The sequence below is a fragment of the Opisthorchis viverrini genome (genome assembly GCF_000715545.1).
Source record: "Opisthorchis viverrini unplaced genomic scaffold opera_v5_363, whole genome shotgun sequence".
NCBI classification, from domain to species: Eukaryota; Metazoa; Platyhelminthes; class Trematoda; order Opisthorchiida; family Opisthorchiidae; genus Opisthorchis; species Opisthorchis viverrini.
The window spans coordinates 66,109-83,932 of NW_008752025.1; the positions used below are offsets into that span (position 1 = coordinate 66,109).

General features: G+C 45.8%; 2 protein-coding genes across 2 annotated transcripts; one reads left to right on the forward strand and one right to left on the reverse strand.

The window, feature by feature from the left end:
* Positions 1 to 7,148: 7,148 nt before the first annotated feature.
* Positions 7,149 to 9,856, forward strand: T265_10433 (hypothetical protein; the record flags this gene model as incomplete). Its single annotated transcript, XM_009176803.1, has 3 exons — positions 7,149 to 7,287; positions 8,507 to 8,735; positions 9,175 to 9,856. The coding sequence occupies 3 exons, from the start codon at positions 7,149 to 7,151 to the stop codon at positions 9,854 to 9,856; spliced, it is 1,050 nt and encodes a 349-aa protein (XP_009175067.1).
* A 1,119-nt stretch (positions 9,857 to 10,975) lies between these two features.
* Positions 10,976 to 17,455, reverse strand: T265_10434 (hypothetical protein; the record flags this gene model as incomplete). Its single annotated transcript, XM_009176804.1, has 2 exons — positions 10,976 to 11,077; positions 17,273 to 17,455. The coding sequence occupies 2 exons, from the start codon at positions 17,453 to 17,455 to the stop codon at positions 10,976 to 10,978; spliced, it is 285 nt and encodes a 94-aa protein (XP_009175068.1).
* Between the last annotated feature and the right edge of the window lie 369 nt (positions 17,456 to 17,824).

Consider the following 17,824-nt stretch of genomic DNA (forward strand, 5'->3'; position numbering starts at 1 on the left):
GAAATTTGCCGGGTGATATTAAACGCTGCGCTGAAGGATATGCCAACCAATTCTAGAGGCCTTACTACTCTTGGATATCAAGCAACGGGGGAGCAGAGCAGTGCATAGCGGTGGGTTAGTGGCTTTGCTTGGGGTAGTGTTGCGCGTGTGTTAATATACGTGCTGATAGTAGGGGATAACCTTAGATCGCGATTAGTTGCGTACTCGAGTGATTCCACTGGTTGCTCCGTTGTCCTGACGTATTTGCACCTAATGGTATAGGATGCTTCCGATGAACGGCGGATCCCACTTGAGGAGTCACAATATGAGCATCTAGTAGGTTTCTGCTAACACATTTGTGAGAAGGCATCTTCAATTTGCTTTGACTAGCAGCGTTGACGACCAGCTGAAAAACATTAAAAACACTCAGAGTTGACTGACTGCGAAGGTGGAAATCACTAAGCTCCGGACTCATCCCTTCAAAAGAGTCTACAATCATCAAAGGTGCCGTATTCAAGCGATGATGCTGCGCCAGAAGACGCAGCGTTAGTTGGGTTGGGTGCGATGTGTGCCAGCCAAACATAACTCAATGTCAGCACAATAAAGAAGCAACTGCGGCAAAATCGTTTGGGCAATTCCCACCAGAAAATGAAGTTTTCTGGCGCGATCTTATGCAAAATTGATGACTCTGAGTATCTACCGGTGGTAACGCATTTGTCGTTTCTATGCAGTGACAAAGTGGCACGTCAGTGCTTCACAGTAATTTCTTGGTGGTGAACCTCACCCACGTAAACAAGGTTACAGGAAACCCTGGCCCACCATGTACATCCAACCAACTACAAATTCAATCATATAGATTATGGTGTTCTACTGCTTGCCTTGTTCAGCGGCTATCAGCTAGAGTCAAAGCTTTTGTTAGCGGGGTTGTGTCGCTCCAGAAAACGGTAGATTAACAAAAGCAGGATTCCAGCCAAAGTTATTTCACATATCGACGAAAAATTATGGTATCACCAAGGCACACTGTGTGCAAATATACCATGGAAATCATGTCAAAAGTTGAACCAGAATCATGGTCGAACGTAATGATAATTCACCAAGTGGCCAATCAAAATCCTGCTTTCCGCCTCCGAATTCGGCGGAGATGGTGATGTGATGCTCCTCCACATACTGCCGGTCTTTTCGACTGTCATACTGACATTGGGTTTATAATTATTTCCAACGGGGTCTGATTTATCCCAAATTTCTCTGACGCTGAAACTCGGATAGCGGTGAAACTCAAATCCACTCTCAGTGCTGTGTGGAAACAAAAAGGCGTGATGCAACTTCATACTCAAACACAACCTGTCTAATACATTTCCCGTCTGCTGCACCGCTTTGTGAGACACTTTGGATTGAGAATCCACGACACTGGGCCAAATTTGCTCATTTTTACATGATCTCGAACTGACTTGTTCTGCAGGCAACACTTGAGTACCTGTCACAAGGTCACAGCTTGGGTATAATTTTTCACCAAGTGCCCTTGACGCCATCAGTGCCTCCTATATGAAGCAGCCACATAGCATTAGCACTAACTCAATTTGTGTAAAGGAGTGCTTGAATTCACCATGTAGGTATAGAAAAACTTCCGCCTTTGCTGAATGTGAAATTACCAGCATAGAGCAAATAGCTTGCCAGGTTTTTTAAGGGTTAATCTGAAACAGAAGTAACTGTGTGAAAATTTTGTGTCCAATTACCACTAACTTTGTATTTCCAAACCCGGAGGTTTCCTTAGAAGCATCTGCCAAGCAGATTTCAAAGGGATAAGTACTTTTCAGGAACAGCTTAACTAAGGATTGTTTCCATGGGGAGAAATAAATATACTACCTTCCAGGAAACTAGCAGAACTTGTACAGCGTTCGCCTAAGGAAGAAATGACACCGTCGAATAAACGGAAACATTGGTCAAGCCAATTCCGGAAAGAGCTCCAAGGAATTAGATTAAGACTTGGCGTATTACGGGCTGTAACAGAGCTATAAATCACGGATTTGCCAGGCAGAAATACAAAACTGGGCCGGGGTAAGTCTTGTCCAACAAACGAAAACTTACCACGAGAGTGCACGCCGTCCCGCCGAAGCCAAAAACCACCAGAATACAATTTGCGCGGAAGAAAGTTTGAACCCGCGAAAGAAATAATGGCGGCAGCCAAAGTCAACATAACGGAAGTGGAGGTTTACTTTCGGCACCAGCTGATTCGTGCCCTACAGCGCATTACTACACAGCCTGGCTGGTACACTGTAACAGACAGAGAGACTGAAATCAAAGACGATAATAGATTTATTCCCCAGCCCGTGGAAAGCGCCCCAGTTAGGATGTGATCAAGTCGTTGCAAGTTGAACGTAGTAGAGGCGGAGATAAAATCAAGGTGGTATGTTCATTATCTGATATGAAAGTGCAAATTATGGAGGGTAGAACACTAAATCCACTAGACAGGATCGGCGCCAGCACATCAAGGAGAAAGTTGGTCTATTCCAACGACAATAATTGTCCTTGGATGAATGGATTAATATCCAGGACTGCGCAAAGCATGAGCGGCGCGGAAAAATGGCCTGCATCCTATCATCATAGTGCATGATGTAACTTCACAGACTTGATTAATATGTTGCTGGACTGGACCCCACACTGAAAGCACGTTTGAGCGGGTAGGGTGTTACTGCTGCACGGGGTCAACAGTGAGGGTCGTTCTGGAGCACGAAGAAAGTAGTCGAGCTGTGCCATTTGTTTGGGTGTATTATTGATGCGCCACCATTTTAGGGGCCCACATCACGTTCCTGACATCCCAAGGGGCCATATTCAAGGTGTTTCAAAACGAGGGTGCATTTTTCTGTCCAGGTGGTATACTTAGTTGACACATTAGCATTGAATCTAGTGACGCCCCGTGGTCAACAGAAGACACTTCACCACTTGTTGATTGAAGCTGACAGCAGTGCTTCGGGGATTGGTGACCCATAGACTCACCTTCACTATCCTTCCTAGATATGATTCAGCTTGCGTAACAACTTCTAGGTAAACTAGATCTACATCCATCACCTCGGATGTTCTATTTTCGTCGATCCTTTTGTATCTGCCGCCATTCATCTACACACCTCTATAACGAGGTCATTCTGATGGAGCACCAAGGCAGCCAGAGACTAACACGGGCTCCTCTCTAACTCACTGAGAAATTTCTCACTCCAACAAATCCAGCGGCTACCCTACCCGCTCGTCACCGCACCGAACAACTCATATTCCCCCAAAAAAACTTACGCCAATTTTCTTGCGCACTGGCCATTCGCCTACATGTTTGCAGACGCTCAGTGCAAAAAACACATGGCACCCATTTACACCAACAGTGGTTTGTCGCAATGGTGTTTTCCTCTGCCTCCATCGTTATACCACTGTTGGAACTATAAGGTTAGTCTTCCATGAATTGCTACGTTTTTTCACCACAAATCTCTTCCTGTTCTGTCCCATTTAAAACTTGCTGCCTCTACCAAAACCGTAATTAACTCTAACTTGTTTTCGAACAACGGCCACCATACTGTCTGAAATATCGCACATTAAACAGGCTCTGTTGATCTTACCCATGGTCCCCTATACCCGAGTCCCTTACCTCGTCTCTAGTTATTACAAACGCCTTGCGTGGCCATTATCCACTCCACTCATCCCACGATTCACGTCCAAATGAACCGCGATTACCAGTGATTCTATGTTGGCTTGCTTCCACGTATGTTGAACGCGTTGGTGAAGCCAAATATACTGTCCACAGGGATGCGGATTCCCAGTTCGATCACCAAAGTCTTGACATCCGTTGCAGGACCACCCAAAAACAGAACTATGCCAGTGATGGAGCAGCACTTCAATATCTAGTCTGATCGTACATCACACCGATTCTCTTCATAAAATAGACTCTCCACACTCACGCACTAGGAACCCTAGTTTCGAATCTATGCAACTTGTCACAACCGCGTTTGTTCTAATTCACCCGAACCTATCCTTGGATTTAAACACCACGAAGCACTTGCAGTTTGTCCACTCCATTAAAATCCGATGATTTTCTTCAATGTTTGCGCTCCATACTGTGCGTCAACGCTGAAAATTTTTTGCACCTAACTGCGCTCTAACAGCGACACAAGAGGGACTGTATAAATTCACTTTAAAGCGGGGTTTCGGGTCTTGAATATGATTATGAGACCCATGTGTTCGGGTAACGATACTGACCGAACAAAAATGGATTTTTAATCGTTGGTATATTCTAGCCAAATACCAAAGCGCTACGGTAGGAACGGCCGGACGCTGCACTGCGAAGTTGTTAGAAGATATGATCTGGGATGAAAAATTGATGCTTGTTGCGTCCCTGTGGACGGTACTTCAATTGTACCACCATGGTAAGTGGTCTCGAGCAGCTTTAGAAAAGCCTCAAGGCGAATTGGTTTATTCACGGTGCATCTCAGAACTAATCTATTGTCATGCAGGCAGGCTGTCCGACAAGCAAAATCTAAGAAGCAGGCTCACGTTGATCGGCAGTGCTATGAGAATTATGAAGCATATCATCCAAATAATGACATGTACCCAAAGTAATGTGGTGGTGGCAGTCACATGTATGCTACTCTGTTTTCTCGGGTTGCCAGGTAACTTACTAGTTCAGAAGGTAGACAAAGAGAGAGCAGTGTTTCGGGGAGGGGGTAGCGAGTTTTAAATAGACCGATATGTATTGTCGTCTCAGCATTTAGCCTTCCACAACTCATACTTACTCGTAATGTATTGAACATGCCCCTGGCTATAACCCCACTCTATTTAGGTGTTGCCTACCTGGCTACTACAGTAACGATCAGTTGAATACTTATGGTGAGCGCTATCCATTGGCTGCCATAATATGGACGCTGTGATGCACAGCATTGCTCAGCGATGCAGCCAGTGCAGCTGTAGACGTGCAAGCCATAATAAATATTGATGAGCTAAAAACGACCACCATGTAATCGCCCGTTCTAACTGGTCCAATGGCTCTCCTCCCTGCCAGCTACCTCGGCGGCTGAGTCCTTGCCTTCCGAAAACCAGGCACCTATTCTGACACAGTAAGTACTTAGTTTCTGGGCCAGCCAATAAAACCACCGTTTCCTGGGTACATTTATGTCGCTGTCATCCCCTTTTAGATTTTTCTGTTGACACCGTTTTATTTAATGCCTCTTGGCACTCACTGGGGTCCAGGGCTATCATCCTATTCCCTCCTCATTCCCATATTCCCATGCTTGAAACTTTGGCAGTGGCCACCCGAACGCCCCGTACAACCGTTTTTATTCAATCTCGCTTTTACTCGGCCTACACTGACATGATAATCCAACTGATTAGAAATTTTCTGCTGCTCTGCATGGCCTGACTCTGTTTCACTTTCCTCGCCTAGCCCAGGTCCAGCTGCCAAGAAAATGCGTAAACCGTCTTTGATCGCGGCAACCGGGACAACCATTGGGGGACTGTGCAGAAACCGAAGTATGTCAGTGCAATATTGGCATGGCACTGCCATGCCCGGTTCTACAGCAGTCCAGCAGCTATCTCCTTCTGATTATCTACCGCAACCTCTCAGTCACTCGAGCCTGTAATCTCGACTACGGACAAATATTTCACCTGGTCACAGCCGTCTCTGGGACCAGTTAGTTCTAGCCTGCTGAATCTTCGTTCAGCTTTAATCAACCTGGTTTTCTGCTACAATTTCGGTTTGCCTCTTTTGCAAGTTCAATTTTAGTTGCGCTGTTCGTTTGGCCGCACACATCGGCACCATCTCCCCATCAGAATTATCTTGTTCACCTGACTTCCCTAAAACAGTGACACCGGTAAGTCTACTCAGTCCCAATTTAAACCATATTTTTCAGCCAAAACTTGACACTAGTCTTCGCTTCGAATTCTTCCACCTCCATATCAATCATTGCCTTTTGTGACCCCAGCCATTTACTCAACCGCCCAAGGCCACTCATGACCAGCACCGGTTTTCAGCTTTGGCTCTTGTCAGCCGACTTCATCTTTGAACTAGCCGTACCTTATGAACATTGTCCCAATTTCTTTGGTGCCCACAACTGCTGCGACCTTTCACATAATAAATATGCCTCGGTGGTTGCAAATTCCTCCCCGTTGTGGTGTTACCTGTCGCGTTCAGGCTGTAAAGACAGGATTATGCCCCAATTGGCATTTGCAAGTTCAATTTTAGTTGCGCTGTTCGTTTGGCCGCACACATCGGCACCATCTCCCCATCAGAATTATCTTGTTCACCTGACTTCCCTAAAACAGTGACACCGGTAAGTCTACTCAGTCCCAATTTAAACCATATTTTTCAGCCAAAACTTGACACTAGTCTTCGCTTCGAATTCTTCCACCTCCATATCAATCATTGCCTTTTGTGACCCCAGCCATTTACTCAACCGCCCAAGGCCACTCATGACCAGCACCGGTTTTCAGCTTTGGCTCTTGTCAGCCGACTTCATCTTTGAACTAGCCGTACTTTATGAACATTGTCCTAATTTCTTTGGTGCCCACAACTGCTGCGACCTTTCACATAATAAATATGCCTCGGTGGTTGCAAATTCCTCCCCGTTGTGGTGTTACCTGTCGCGTTCAGGCTGTAAAGACAGGATTATGCCCCAATTGGCATGCTGCGTACAGATACGTGCTCACACATAATACGGGGGGAAACGTGGCATCAAAACAACTTATTGTTCACACCAAAAGCCTTCTGAGAAGGACTGCTGGAAATCATTTGAAGATAAAGGGTTAAAGGAAACATAGAAACGGTTCAATCTGTTCAGAGCACTGTTAGACATTCATGCGAATCCTCGCGCTGGCAAAGATACTGCCCCGCGCTGAGATCATAAGGAACAGTGCTACACCATTTTTTTCTTTCGTGCCCTTCAAGTAAACGCCAGCCGCTAAACGAAAAGAACAAAACCGATCCGGGAAACTTAGGCGAAACCTCGATCTCGTGCATCAATCCGTGAATACGTGTTAGCACCCAGAATCCCCTATTCACCCCTTTATCGCGGCGCGTTGATTTTCCTCGTTACTATGTTCAATAAAATGTTCGCTCTACACTGCTGGACCATTTGTTTTGTGAAAATGCCCTGATTTATTCCGCTCTACTTTATGAACTTGTAAAGTTCATTGTTTAAATGGATCAATCGCCGACGGGTTGCCGAATGGCTGGCTCGGGCGCGATGCAACCAGGTCCCCTGCCCAATGTGTTTGCGTTAGGCTGTCGCGTGCGCACTCTTCTTGGCACTTTGGAATTGTCACGAGCCGCTTGTGGCGGTTACTCAGTGCCAAACAGGGTCGCTCGCTAACCGGCTTGTGGGTTTTGATATCATGACGTAAGTTGCGTGCATTTCTGTAACGGCCTTTCTTGTTCAAATTCTGAGGCCGGTATTCCGAAAACGATGGTCTTCCATACAGTACTGAGAAAGCTGGGTCTGAAAAGGTTGTGAGGGGTCTCACCGACGTAATCAGATGAGTTTGTGGCGCTTCACAATTGGTTGGATAGCATGTGTACACGCAGACGTTCAAGGAAAGTTTATCCTTATTGGCAGCTCCTTCGTCGCACCTCGATGTGTAAGTAGTCGCTTCCCTTACGGGTTAGGAAAATAACATGTTCCTCCTTAATGCGATGCCTGAGTGCGTCAAACTACCGTTTATTAATCGGCTGCAGGTCAGCATGTCGCACCGCCGTGACCCTCAAGTCTGCCCTCACGATGTGGCGCAGACAATTGCCTACATGCTTGGGAATTAGTTCATCCGCTACAACGGGGTGTTGGCGCTGCTTGTTCAAATAGTTACTCGTGGAGTATGGTGTGAAAAAATCGTTCAGCCGTAGCACCCTTCCGGTGCCTGGCTGTCATGCCTCATGAGGGTTAGGATACTGCCAGGTCGCCTAAGCCTAGACAGGGGAAGTCGAGGTCGGTTTCGAACCACGGACCTTCCGCTCAGTGGATTCGTGCTCTAACCACTTGGTCCATCGGAGGTTGATTTCAGGAGACAGTAAGTCGGTGTGCCAGGTACTCACGGAGGGGCTCGTAACAGTCGCCGTCCGGAGTCTGACCTTTTTAATGGTTTTTGTCAACACACTGGCAGGTGCACCATACCCATCGCCAATCTGACTCCCGGTGTGAAAAGACTGGCGCCAGTAGCTCTTCGTCTTATTTCGGCGGCGCGCGAAATCTTAACCCGTGAGTAGCAAGTGGGATTTTTGCCGGTTTGATGCTGAATCGACCACACCATACTCGGTTAGCTGTTACAACAACGCCACATGTACGGACGACTGAATTTTGGTGTCTTTTGTTTTCGATTTTGTCGATCTGTCAGTGCTTCTAACTATACTTTCCCAGTGGAAACAACCCTTCGGTGTATAGCTGCCATGCAATTCGAAGTAGGTACGAGGGCTGAGATTCTTCCAAGTTATGCAAACCTAGACAGCGGATGCCGCAGATGTGTGTGAGTGTGTAAGGCGAGCCCTGTATGTGCTTTCCTACAATAGGTGATGCCCTGCAAAGGTGTCTACTGTCTCCATTTTTGTTCAACTTCGTTATCGATGAAAAGATGAGGCGAACTTTGGAAGATATTCACAACCCCGGTGTCTACATCGTTCCTAGTAAGAACCTCGTCGCAGACAATGTCATCTTTGAGGAATCAGGCCGAACACAAGCACTGGTGAATAAACTGGCAAACACCGCAACCCGTTTCGCCAAACGCATTGCGCCTGCAAGGTGTATAGGCGTTTTTTAGGACGTACAGTCTATACACATTGGAATTCGTCATCAACAGAGGAAACGACATCATTGTTGACATATATTCCTCAGTAACAAAGTAGGGAAAGAGGAGCGTATGAGCGAGGGGCCTGATATCAGCCTGCCAGAAGAATCCCGATGTGTGTACACCCACAGACGCTAATCAGAAAGCCTGCTGAATCGATCAGTCGCCGTCTCTTGCAATTTTTCCAACTAACACGCTGGAATCACAGATACCCCAAACTCGGAGGTGGACTGCATCAGTAGCATTCAAACTCTTGATGATTTCTTTAACATTCTTCCAAGCCACCTTGCAGTTTGCGCCAGTGGGCTGGATGACCCAGTGGTTAGAGCACGAATTTACTGATCGGAAGGCCTGTGGTTTGAACCCGACCTCTGCATCTCAACTTCTCTCTAGGCTTGGGCACCCTGGTATTATCTCAGCTTTGTTGCTTCCTCCAAATAGCATTGTAACTAGGCGCCGAAAGGGTATCAAAGGTGTCCTCTCCCCTTTCCTTTTCAACTTTGATATGCTGCTTGAAATTTCTCTGCCTGTCTCTGAAACCTCGGGAGTTGAAATGCTTCCGGGACGTTCCCTGTCAAACATTGAGTATGTAGATGATATTGCTCTCCTTGGTTCAGATTTTTTCCAAATGCAAACGATTTTAAGTAACCTAAATTACTCTGTCGCACGGTTTGGCATGCGCTTCACATCTGCAAAGTGTAAAGTGCTGCTACAAGATTGGGTGGGATCAAACCCACACCTCATGCTTGCAGGTGAGCCAATCGACGTGGTAAATAAATTTGTTTACCTGGACAGCTGTATGAGTTGTGGTGGACTGGTTGGATATACGAATATTTCTCGAATCGGAAAAACCAGGGTAGCTTTTGCCAACCTCCGACACTTATGGCGCCGACGTGACGGGAGTTTGTCGGTCAAGGGAGGAGCGTACATTGCGTGTGATCCATACTGCTTTGTGGATCAGAGACTTGGCTCCTATGCGCAAAAGACATACGGAAGATGTCAGTGTTTGATCACCGGTGTCTCCGCAGCATTGGTCAGGTCTGGTGAGAACATAGGGTTAGCAATCCTAAGGTAAGACAAATGGTCTTAGGAAGAAGGAACTCTCCCGCGATAGATGAATTACTCACGCTTCATAGGTTGCGCTAGTTGGGTCATGTACTCCGCATGCCAGAAGATCGTCTGCCTCGCAGGGCTCTTTTCGCCCAGCCCTGTGCTGTGTGGAAGCGACCGAGAGGTGGACAATGTATGACCTGGCAACGAAGTACGAAAACACTAACCAGTGAACTGAGTCGGTTGGGCAACTGCGCCACCCTGGGACTTAAATCACGATTGATTATTGACATTGGCGGACATAGCCCAATCGCGCAGTCAGTGGCGCTCCTTTATCAAAGCTATCGCCTTCAATGCGTAGCTACCCAATTTCCGAACAAATTGAGCATGCCTTCGTGTCCAAGGCTTGGTTTCGTATTCCGCTTTCTCGTTTTCCGGTGATAGAAACTGTAGCAGCTGAAACCGATATGCCTATGGTACACGGTTTATAGCTGATAAGTTGGATTGATTGACTACTGGGGTTGGGAAGATGAAGGTAATCGTTCAGCTCTACCACCCTTACAGTGCCTAGCTTCCACGTCACCCGAAGGAAGCAAGAGGGCTGGGATACTGCCAGGTTGCCCAAGCCTAGACAGGAGAACTCGAGAGGTAGAGGTCGGGTTCGATCCACGAACCTTCCGATCAGTAAATTCGCGCACACACCACTGGGCCATCTCGCCATCTGACAGTATCCCAGCCCTTGTGCCTCCTGCTGGCATGGAAGTTAGGTTGGGGGATTTGGTGAATATTGCTCTGTCGGGGTCTTATGGTTTAAACCCTGATGACCGTATGCTGTTGCGTATCGAACCAGTTTATCTAAAATAATTCCGAACGTCAGCTAGTTCTGTGCTCCGTATTCTGTTCACGGTAGAATTCTCGGTAATTTCCATCGTTTCGGCTACCAGTCGCTATGGTGTGAATCTTATCCCTCGTTTCAGTGCTCCCACACTTTCTATATCTGTTCCATGTTCAGTGTCTTGGTCATACCCTGTAATCGACAAGCTTTTAATTATCGCCTGATACTCATGCGTTTCTTGGTGAGCTTTTTATGAACAGCTTGTACTCACCGATTCTGGTTTGTAACTCCATGTCAGTTTGACCTGTGTTACATTTTGTTTTTGCACACATAGTCCCTAATCCTGTCAACCAGAAGACGATAAGAAGTTCTTAACTTGGTAACTTGGTAACCAAACCAGTCCAGACCTCTCTTAAAGACGGAGCCTGAAAAATTAGTTGATCTGTTGTTGATGAAATCGTATTACGATTTGAAATGTCGATTATAATCTCAACGTACAATTTAAACAGGAAACCGCAGTGAATTTCTAGCTTTTTTTTTTGGGGGGGGGGAGGCTTGTCCACTTGTCCAAACGCAGCCCAAAAAAAGGTTGGGCGCATAGTTTGATGGGACCAAGGTTGACAGCTTGTTCATGACGACAGGTACATTGTTATATTACCCAACTAAGGAGCAATGTTCCACATGAGTCTGAACTTACATGTGATAAATGTTTGTAAGCATTGTCGTTGCAGTTGTGTAATACGTTTAGATAACCCTTAGCCAAGGATCGTTGACGGAGGCTTCAATGACACCTTGTTTGTTTGATTCGCGTGCCCACCAGAGTTGCATGCATAGTGTTCTCTAGCTATCCCTCTTATCTTCGTGATCAGTGAAAGCCCTGCATACTTCACTGCTGCATAGATGACACTACGGACCATAGGCGTTTGAAACTTACGGTCAATTATGACTTCATCCAGAAATGGAGATCAACAGGAAACTTCTGGCCTTCAGGCGGGGTAATGCCTAATCGGCCCCCAGGTAGCCAGTCTGAATTGGCCTTAACAGTAGCAGGCAGTGACACGTTCCGTTAGTGCTGAAAGGCTTGGCTAGTCTTTCGCCTAACAAGTGGTCGGCTTGAGTAGGAGGGCCGCATGCACAAAGCTGTGCACTGATTGACCACGAAGGTCGTTTACGTTTGTTTGCGGCAGCATCATTCTGTTAGCAGCACCTTCTGTCAGATTGCTCAAATACCAGCCCACTGGAGAAACGTAGGCGGTTTACAATGGGACTACGACTGTTACTACGTACTTATACTCTGCTGACATCGAAATCGTGTCCCAAAGCAGCTCTTCCCCGAAGAGTATCGCAATTAGCTCCTGTGGATCGTAAGGTTTGCCTTTTTAGGCTTAGGTATCATGTGAACCGTTTGGACGGGTATCCCTGATAGAGACCAAGAGTTATGAAGATCCGGTCCTTCAAACATAGAAATGCCGTACCCAGGGGAGTCGTAGCCGGCTTTATGACAGCCGTTAGCTTCGCTCAATAATTGTCTGCGGAGGTTTCCAGCTTTTAGCCCCGATTGAGTGTAGAACTTGTTCGCTTCTTCAAAAGAGAACATATTGAATCGCCGTGACGTTATTAGTTGGCGACCAATTGTAGGGCGCAACTTTAAGTGAGCGCCAAGGACGATATGCTCGTAACCGCCAAGCTGCTAGTCTCTGCTTCATAAGATCAATCATCGCTGACACCAATCTTCACCGGATTAGGGCACAATCGAGTTACATCATCGAAGTCCGAAGTGTTATCACAAAATTCGATGAGTGCACCATGAGAGCTGCTTCTGTCATCAAAACCAATGGAAATATTGGGAATATATTTATCTGAGTGGTTGTATCACGTTGGCTGTCGGTGTTTCCGACGAACTTGATGCCAGCGTTTCGAAGGTCTGTTATACTTTTGATTTGCGCATGCCTGAGCCGGATGCGAAATATTTGAAGACAGGGTTTACGTTTCAACAGTTAGTCTAGTTTTGCTTTACTGCAACGAAGCGTGGCTGCTTTACACTGAAGATAAAAATCTTGTTCCTGACCAGTGGTGTCATTGAAACAGTGCACAGGTATTACGGGAACGCCGAATAGGCAGTATTGAAGTACAGCGAATGGTTTTGAGCAACAAACCAGCCACGTTCTGTCGCACCAACTTCGGTCATATGTGGTCGAGTGCGTCGTCGTGCCATGTTAGCTGAGGTAGGGTACGACTGGAGAAACTACGGAGTGTGCAACTCCTGACCTGGGGACGATACGTGGGAAACATGACAGGATCTTGGTTACATTTGGGGACGTCGTCTGAAAGTTTGGGGTATTGGGGGCTTACCATGTCAGTGGTTAGAGGTACTCAGCAATATTGCATTCTCAGTCAACCAGTGACAGCTGTTGTACTGCTGTGTTGCGCGTGATTAGTAACTCGCTGCTTTTTCGTTTTTCTGCACTCCGTCTATCTTGTACAGTCCGCTACCCTATGGTGTGACGACCTGAGTCACCGTACGTGCGTACACGGTTGTCAGACTGCAGTGAAATGAGCCGGTACAGCCAAGCGCAACTTGTAAAGCTCCATATAATCCATCGGGGGCAATTGAACAGCACCACCAGGGTGACCACGAGTTTGAAGTCACCTTCGTTCGCTCAGTCCGCTAAGACTAATCGACGTTCCTGCCGTTATTGCTATGGAGTCATTGTTTGTCCTCTCACCTCAGATGAACAACTCCCTGACCTTCATCCGGGCTGCAACACCAGTTATCCGCTTTCATTCTTTCGCATCAGTGGAAACTTAGTGCGGAAAACAGTGAAAAGCACTTCATCAGCAGAGGTTACGTGTTACTAGGCCATTTAGGATGCGAAGGGAATTTTTTGCTCGATTCCCAAAATCTGCTCAGGCGTTTGGGTAAGAGAATCAGACGATGAAAGCCCTAAAACAATAGCGTTCATTACTGTCTTGTTGAGGACTAAGAATGATACACCGTAAATTCCAATTGTTTTCGTTAATTTCGCAATAGACTGAGAGGTACGACTGGCGCCGTTTGACCACCCTGGGTTTTAACTAAGTCCGAACTTTCACATTATAATTCTCGCACTTTCAGACAACCCAGTTTCATTAAAGTAAGATCCTACCGGCCTCTAACCAGCTCAAGATATTTTGCATTTATTTCTACTTAAATTGGCCTTACTTGGTCCACGGGATAACAGCTGTTAATTTTTAAGGAGAATCACGCGAAGCACCTTTTCCCTCGGGGGGGGGGGGGGTGCTTGGTCCACGGGATAACAGCTGTTAATTTTTAAGGAGAATCACGGGAAGAACCTTCCCCCTCGGGGGGGGGGTATTCTGTAGCGCATATGGTGGGTATCTCTCACTTGTGACATCTACATAGCTAATATACAACCGAAAGTGGCGTGACGACGGACCAACGGAATACTTGCGCTTGTTATAGAACACGCACGTCGGACTAATCGTGAGCTACTCAATCTTTTAGGCAGGCCTCCGTTGAATGGTATATGTTGTACTTCATCATTTCAATCACCTTCCAGCTCATTATATTCACCGGATTGGTCTCAGTCAAGCATAAGCATACGAATACACTGGAGATGCAGTCCAACAACCAAAATAACCAGTACGGTATCCTAACGAATCACTGGACGTAGCTGGCGTTGTCCTTTAGGGAGTGGCGTATCTGACGGATATCACCTTTAGGGTCCTAGTTACTACCAAGGATTGTCCATAGGTGCGGGCCGAAATTGACTTAACGCTAGCATACTACTTATGTGGTGTGCTATCTACACAACCAAACGTACAGTAAGATAACCTAGACAGCAGTTAACCCCAAGAACATCCCGGGCCTTGATCAGCGGCCCTGTTTTGCAACTGCTCCATGTTAGTCACAGTGGATTTAAGCTTGATATTGCTTGGTGGTAAAGACACGAGCTGCTGACCAGGAGATGCGTTGTCTGAACCCCAGGCTTTTCAAATCCTCCATCGTAGGCTTTGGTGATGTGTTGTCGCGTCGCTCGTGCTCCCTTAAAGTCGTATGGAAGCTTTCAACCAAAACGGTGTTACTTTCGAACCATTTGATTTAATTTATTAGGGCCAGCCTGCAGTGTCCTCACTCCATGACTACTACTTCACTCTAGTCAATGGCATGGCAGGGCCCAAGGTAGTTCGGATTTGCGCGATAGAAAGGGCAAACTTTCCATCCTGGAGCCAGTCAACAACTGGACACGATTTGGATTGCGTGTTTGAATGCTGATTAGCCTTTTATCCTTTCTGAGTGGGACTTGATCACATCGCTGATCAGCCACTCAAGGCCGTACGATTAAGTGTTCGACTACTAAGTGGGAGGTCGAAGTTTCGAGACGCTCCGGAGTTTCAACATAGATTGGCTCCCTCTACTGGACGAAGTCTCCATATGATATTCCCAGATCTTTTTACATGGTGATAGTTTATGGCCATATTTCAGGTTCATCTCGTGGTAATTGCTGAGCATGATGCACAGTTCCATAGACAATGTGGTACTTTCAAGATACGAATGAATTGAGCCTTGGTTGGAATTTGCAATAACAATGGTAAAAGTCATTACAACTTACGGAACCACTATGCACTGTCCTATTAATGGCTTGATTATGTTGCAATGATACCACCTAGGTTCGCAATTCCTTAAATGGTGTGACCTGATGATCCGATTGATATACGATGATTTACTCTTCGGTGGGCAGAGTTTCTTGCCTAGGCATGTTGTTAAATGTAGCCGCCATCGCCCTACAGAGTCAACTACTTTCTGAGTGGCATGGAAACTGTATGAGCGATTGCAAGTATGAACATCTTTTGGTAAACAGCATGATATTCGAAACCGTATTAATAAACATTTTCTCTGAAACTTACAGCTTTAAGACTGGCTTTTGCAACGGTTTTCCCGATTCAGGAACAGTGACAGCAGTATTAATTTCAAATTTTACTTGGAAACTTCAACATGTTCACACACGATGTCATTTGAAAATGAAATAATATAATATTACTCATTAGGTTGCTGAAAACCGGAATACAGGTGACCCCCGTTTGTGAAGTTCTGAATTCGCTTGACATAACACGTGAAAACACTTCGTCAAAGCATTTTCAGCTATCCTAATGAGCTTGCATTACTCTAAGAAAATACATTTTGATATAAGCGAAATACACTCATTTGCAAACAAATTGAGTTTTGCGAGAGATTCACCTGGAACCCAGCTGAATCTCTCGTCTGTAACGAGTAGTGCATTACGAATATACACTGATATAATTCTAGATGAGTGCATTGCAAGAGACTACGTCACCAACGTGATGCAGCAGAAACATGTGAAATTCAGGGCCTTTGTATCAGTATTTTTGTCATGGTTAAAGAGTGAAGACAGGTGCTATCAGTTACTCAATTCCGCTCACTTTTTTATCTAATAAGCAATATTATAATCAGCTTCCTGACGACTTCCATCTGGTTCCGAAATTGCATAGCCACGGTTGAAGTGTTCGGAAAGGTTACAGGTGTTATACCGATCAACGCATAATGCCTGATATTGTTCTCACACATCGCTTCTACTACTCAATTGTGTTGCAGTTCCATGCAGTCCTTTTTGAAATTCTCGGTCATCAGCGGATTCGAATAAAATTGTGAACCGCCTGACAGCGTTCCAGCCCTCATGCTTCCTTCGAGTGGGATTTCAGTTATGCACCGAAATGGTGTTGCAGCTGAGTGACTGCATACTGCTGCAAACGTTTTGTTGCCAATATAGACTGCTCTACACTCGTTGCATGCACCAATGGGAGTCATGCAGATAAAAAGTTTAATTATCGGACAAACTACTTAGTCTCTGTACATAAGAAGGATGTTGGTGCTCGTTTGCTTGAATCGGCTTCTCTGACAGCCAACGCGGATCCACATGTCCTGTCACTTTTGTACCCCGACTAAACTGTATATTCACACAATATAAATATCTGTTGCGCTCTTCTTGGCTTCTCATAATTGAGTTAATCAGTATGAATTAATTTACTATCACGCCATCAAATCTTCGGATATACTGTCCGTACCACGCAGCTGTTTGAAATAATTTGTAACAATAATGTTTGCTGGGATAAAGTACTGCTCTCCAGTTCCATTTAACAGAAATTCTTGTTTAACCGGTATTATTATTTCTGTAAGAGATTTTTGGATTGTTTACTGAGTGTAGTATCCGTTGTACTCACTGAGGGGTGCTCTCCTATTTTCTATGCTCCGAATGATTGAGGAAGTTTTCACAAGGCTGCCATAAAGTAGTCATACGCGCCTTTGGAATGGAAAACTGGGCTGAGTCAAACAGCTTAAGCAAAATTCGAGCCTCTGCATATCTGATTAGTGGTTAGCGCCTGGTCCCATCAGCTTGCTTTTCCTCAATGCTTTGGTAGCTTCACTGTTTCTTACCTGTAAGGACGTTCGTTGGTCATGTGAGTCGGTTGAAGTGACATTTAGGAGCCCATCGTGTGTTTGGGTTTAACTCTTGGAACGCATAGAATTCCACTCTAGTTTCAGAATCAACATTACCAACAGACAGTTGAACTTTCTCAAGCACTAACTCTCATGCAATCGTTGAGCTGTAACACTTTTTCGGTGCCTAACTGCTTGCCATCCGAAGGAAGCACAAGGGCTGGGATAGTGCCCAGGTTGTCCAGTCTAGACAGCAGAAGTCGAAAGGTGGAGGTCGGATTCGAACCACGGACCTTCTGGTCGGTAAATTCGCGCTCTAACCACTGATCCATATTACCCCATTATTCTGCTGCATCATTTCGCAGTCAGTTGGCAAGAGAAAATTGATTTGTGTTGGACAAACTGTAGGCATTTCGATTGTTTGAACTGGCATCAATAAGTACTCACCTCATAAGTACTGTCAGCCGATTCATTTTCGTCATGATGACTTGTTACTGCTGGAACTACCCATCCAGCTGTGGAAAATACCGCGGATCGCAAAGGTACCATTTGGGTGACCCTGGAAACATCCTGTCCTTGACACACGACTGGTAGCCGATTAGGTGAACCAAACTGAGGTGTTTAGTTACAGGTTTTTGCCGCTGTTATTCGCTCATGCTACGATTCAGCGGGTATTCAACAATTCGTATCAACCAAATCAA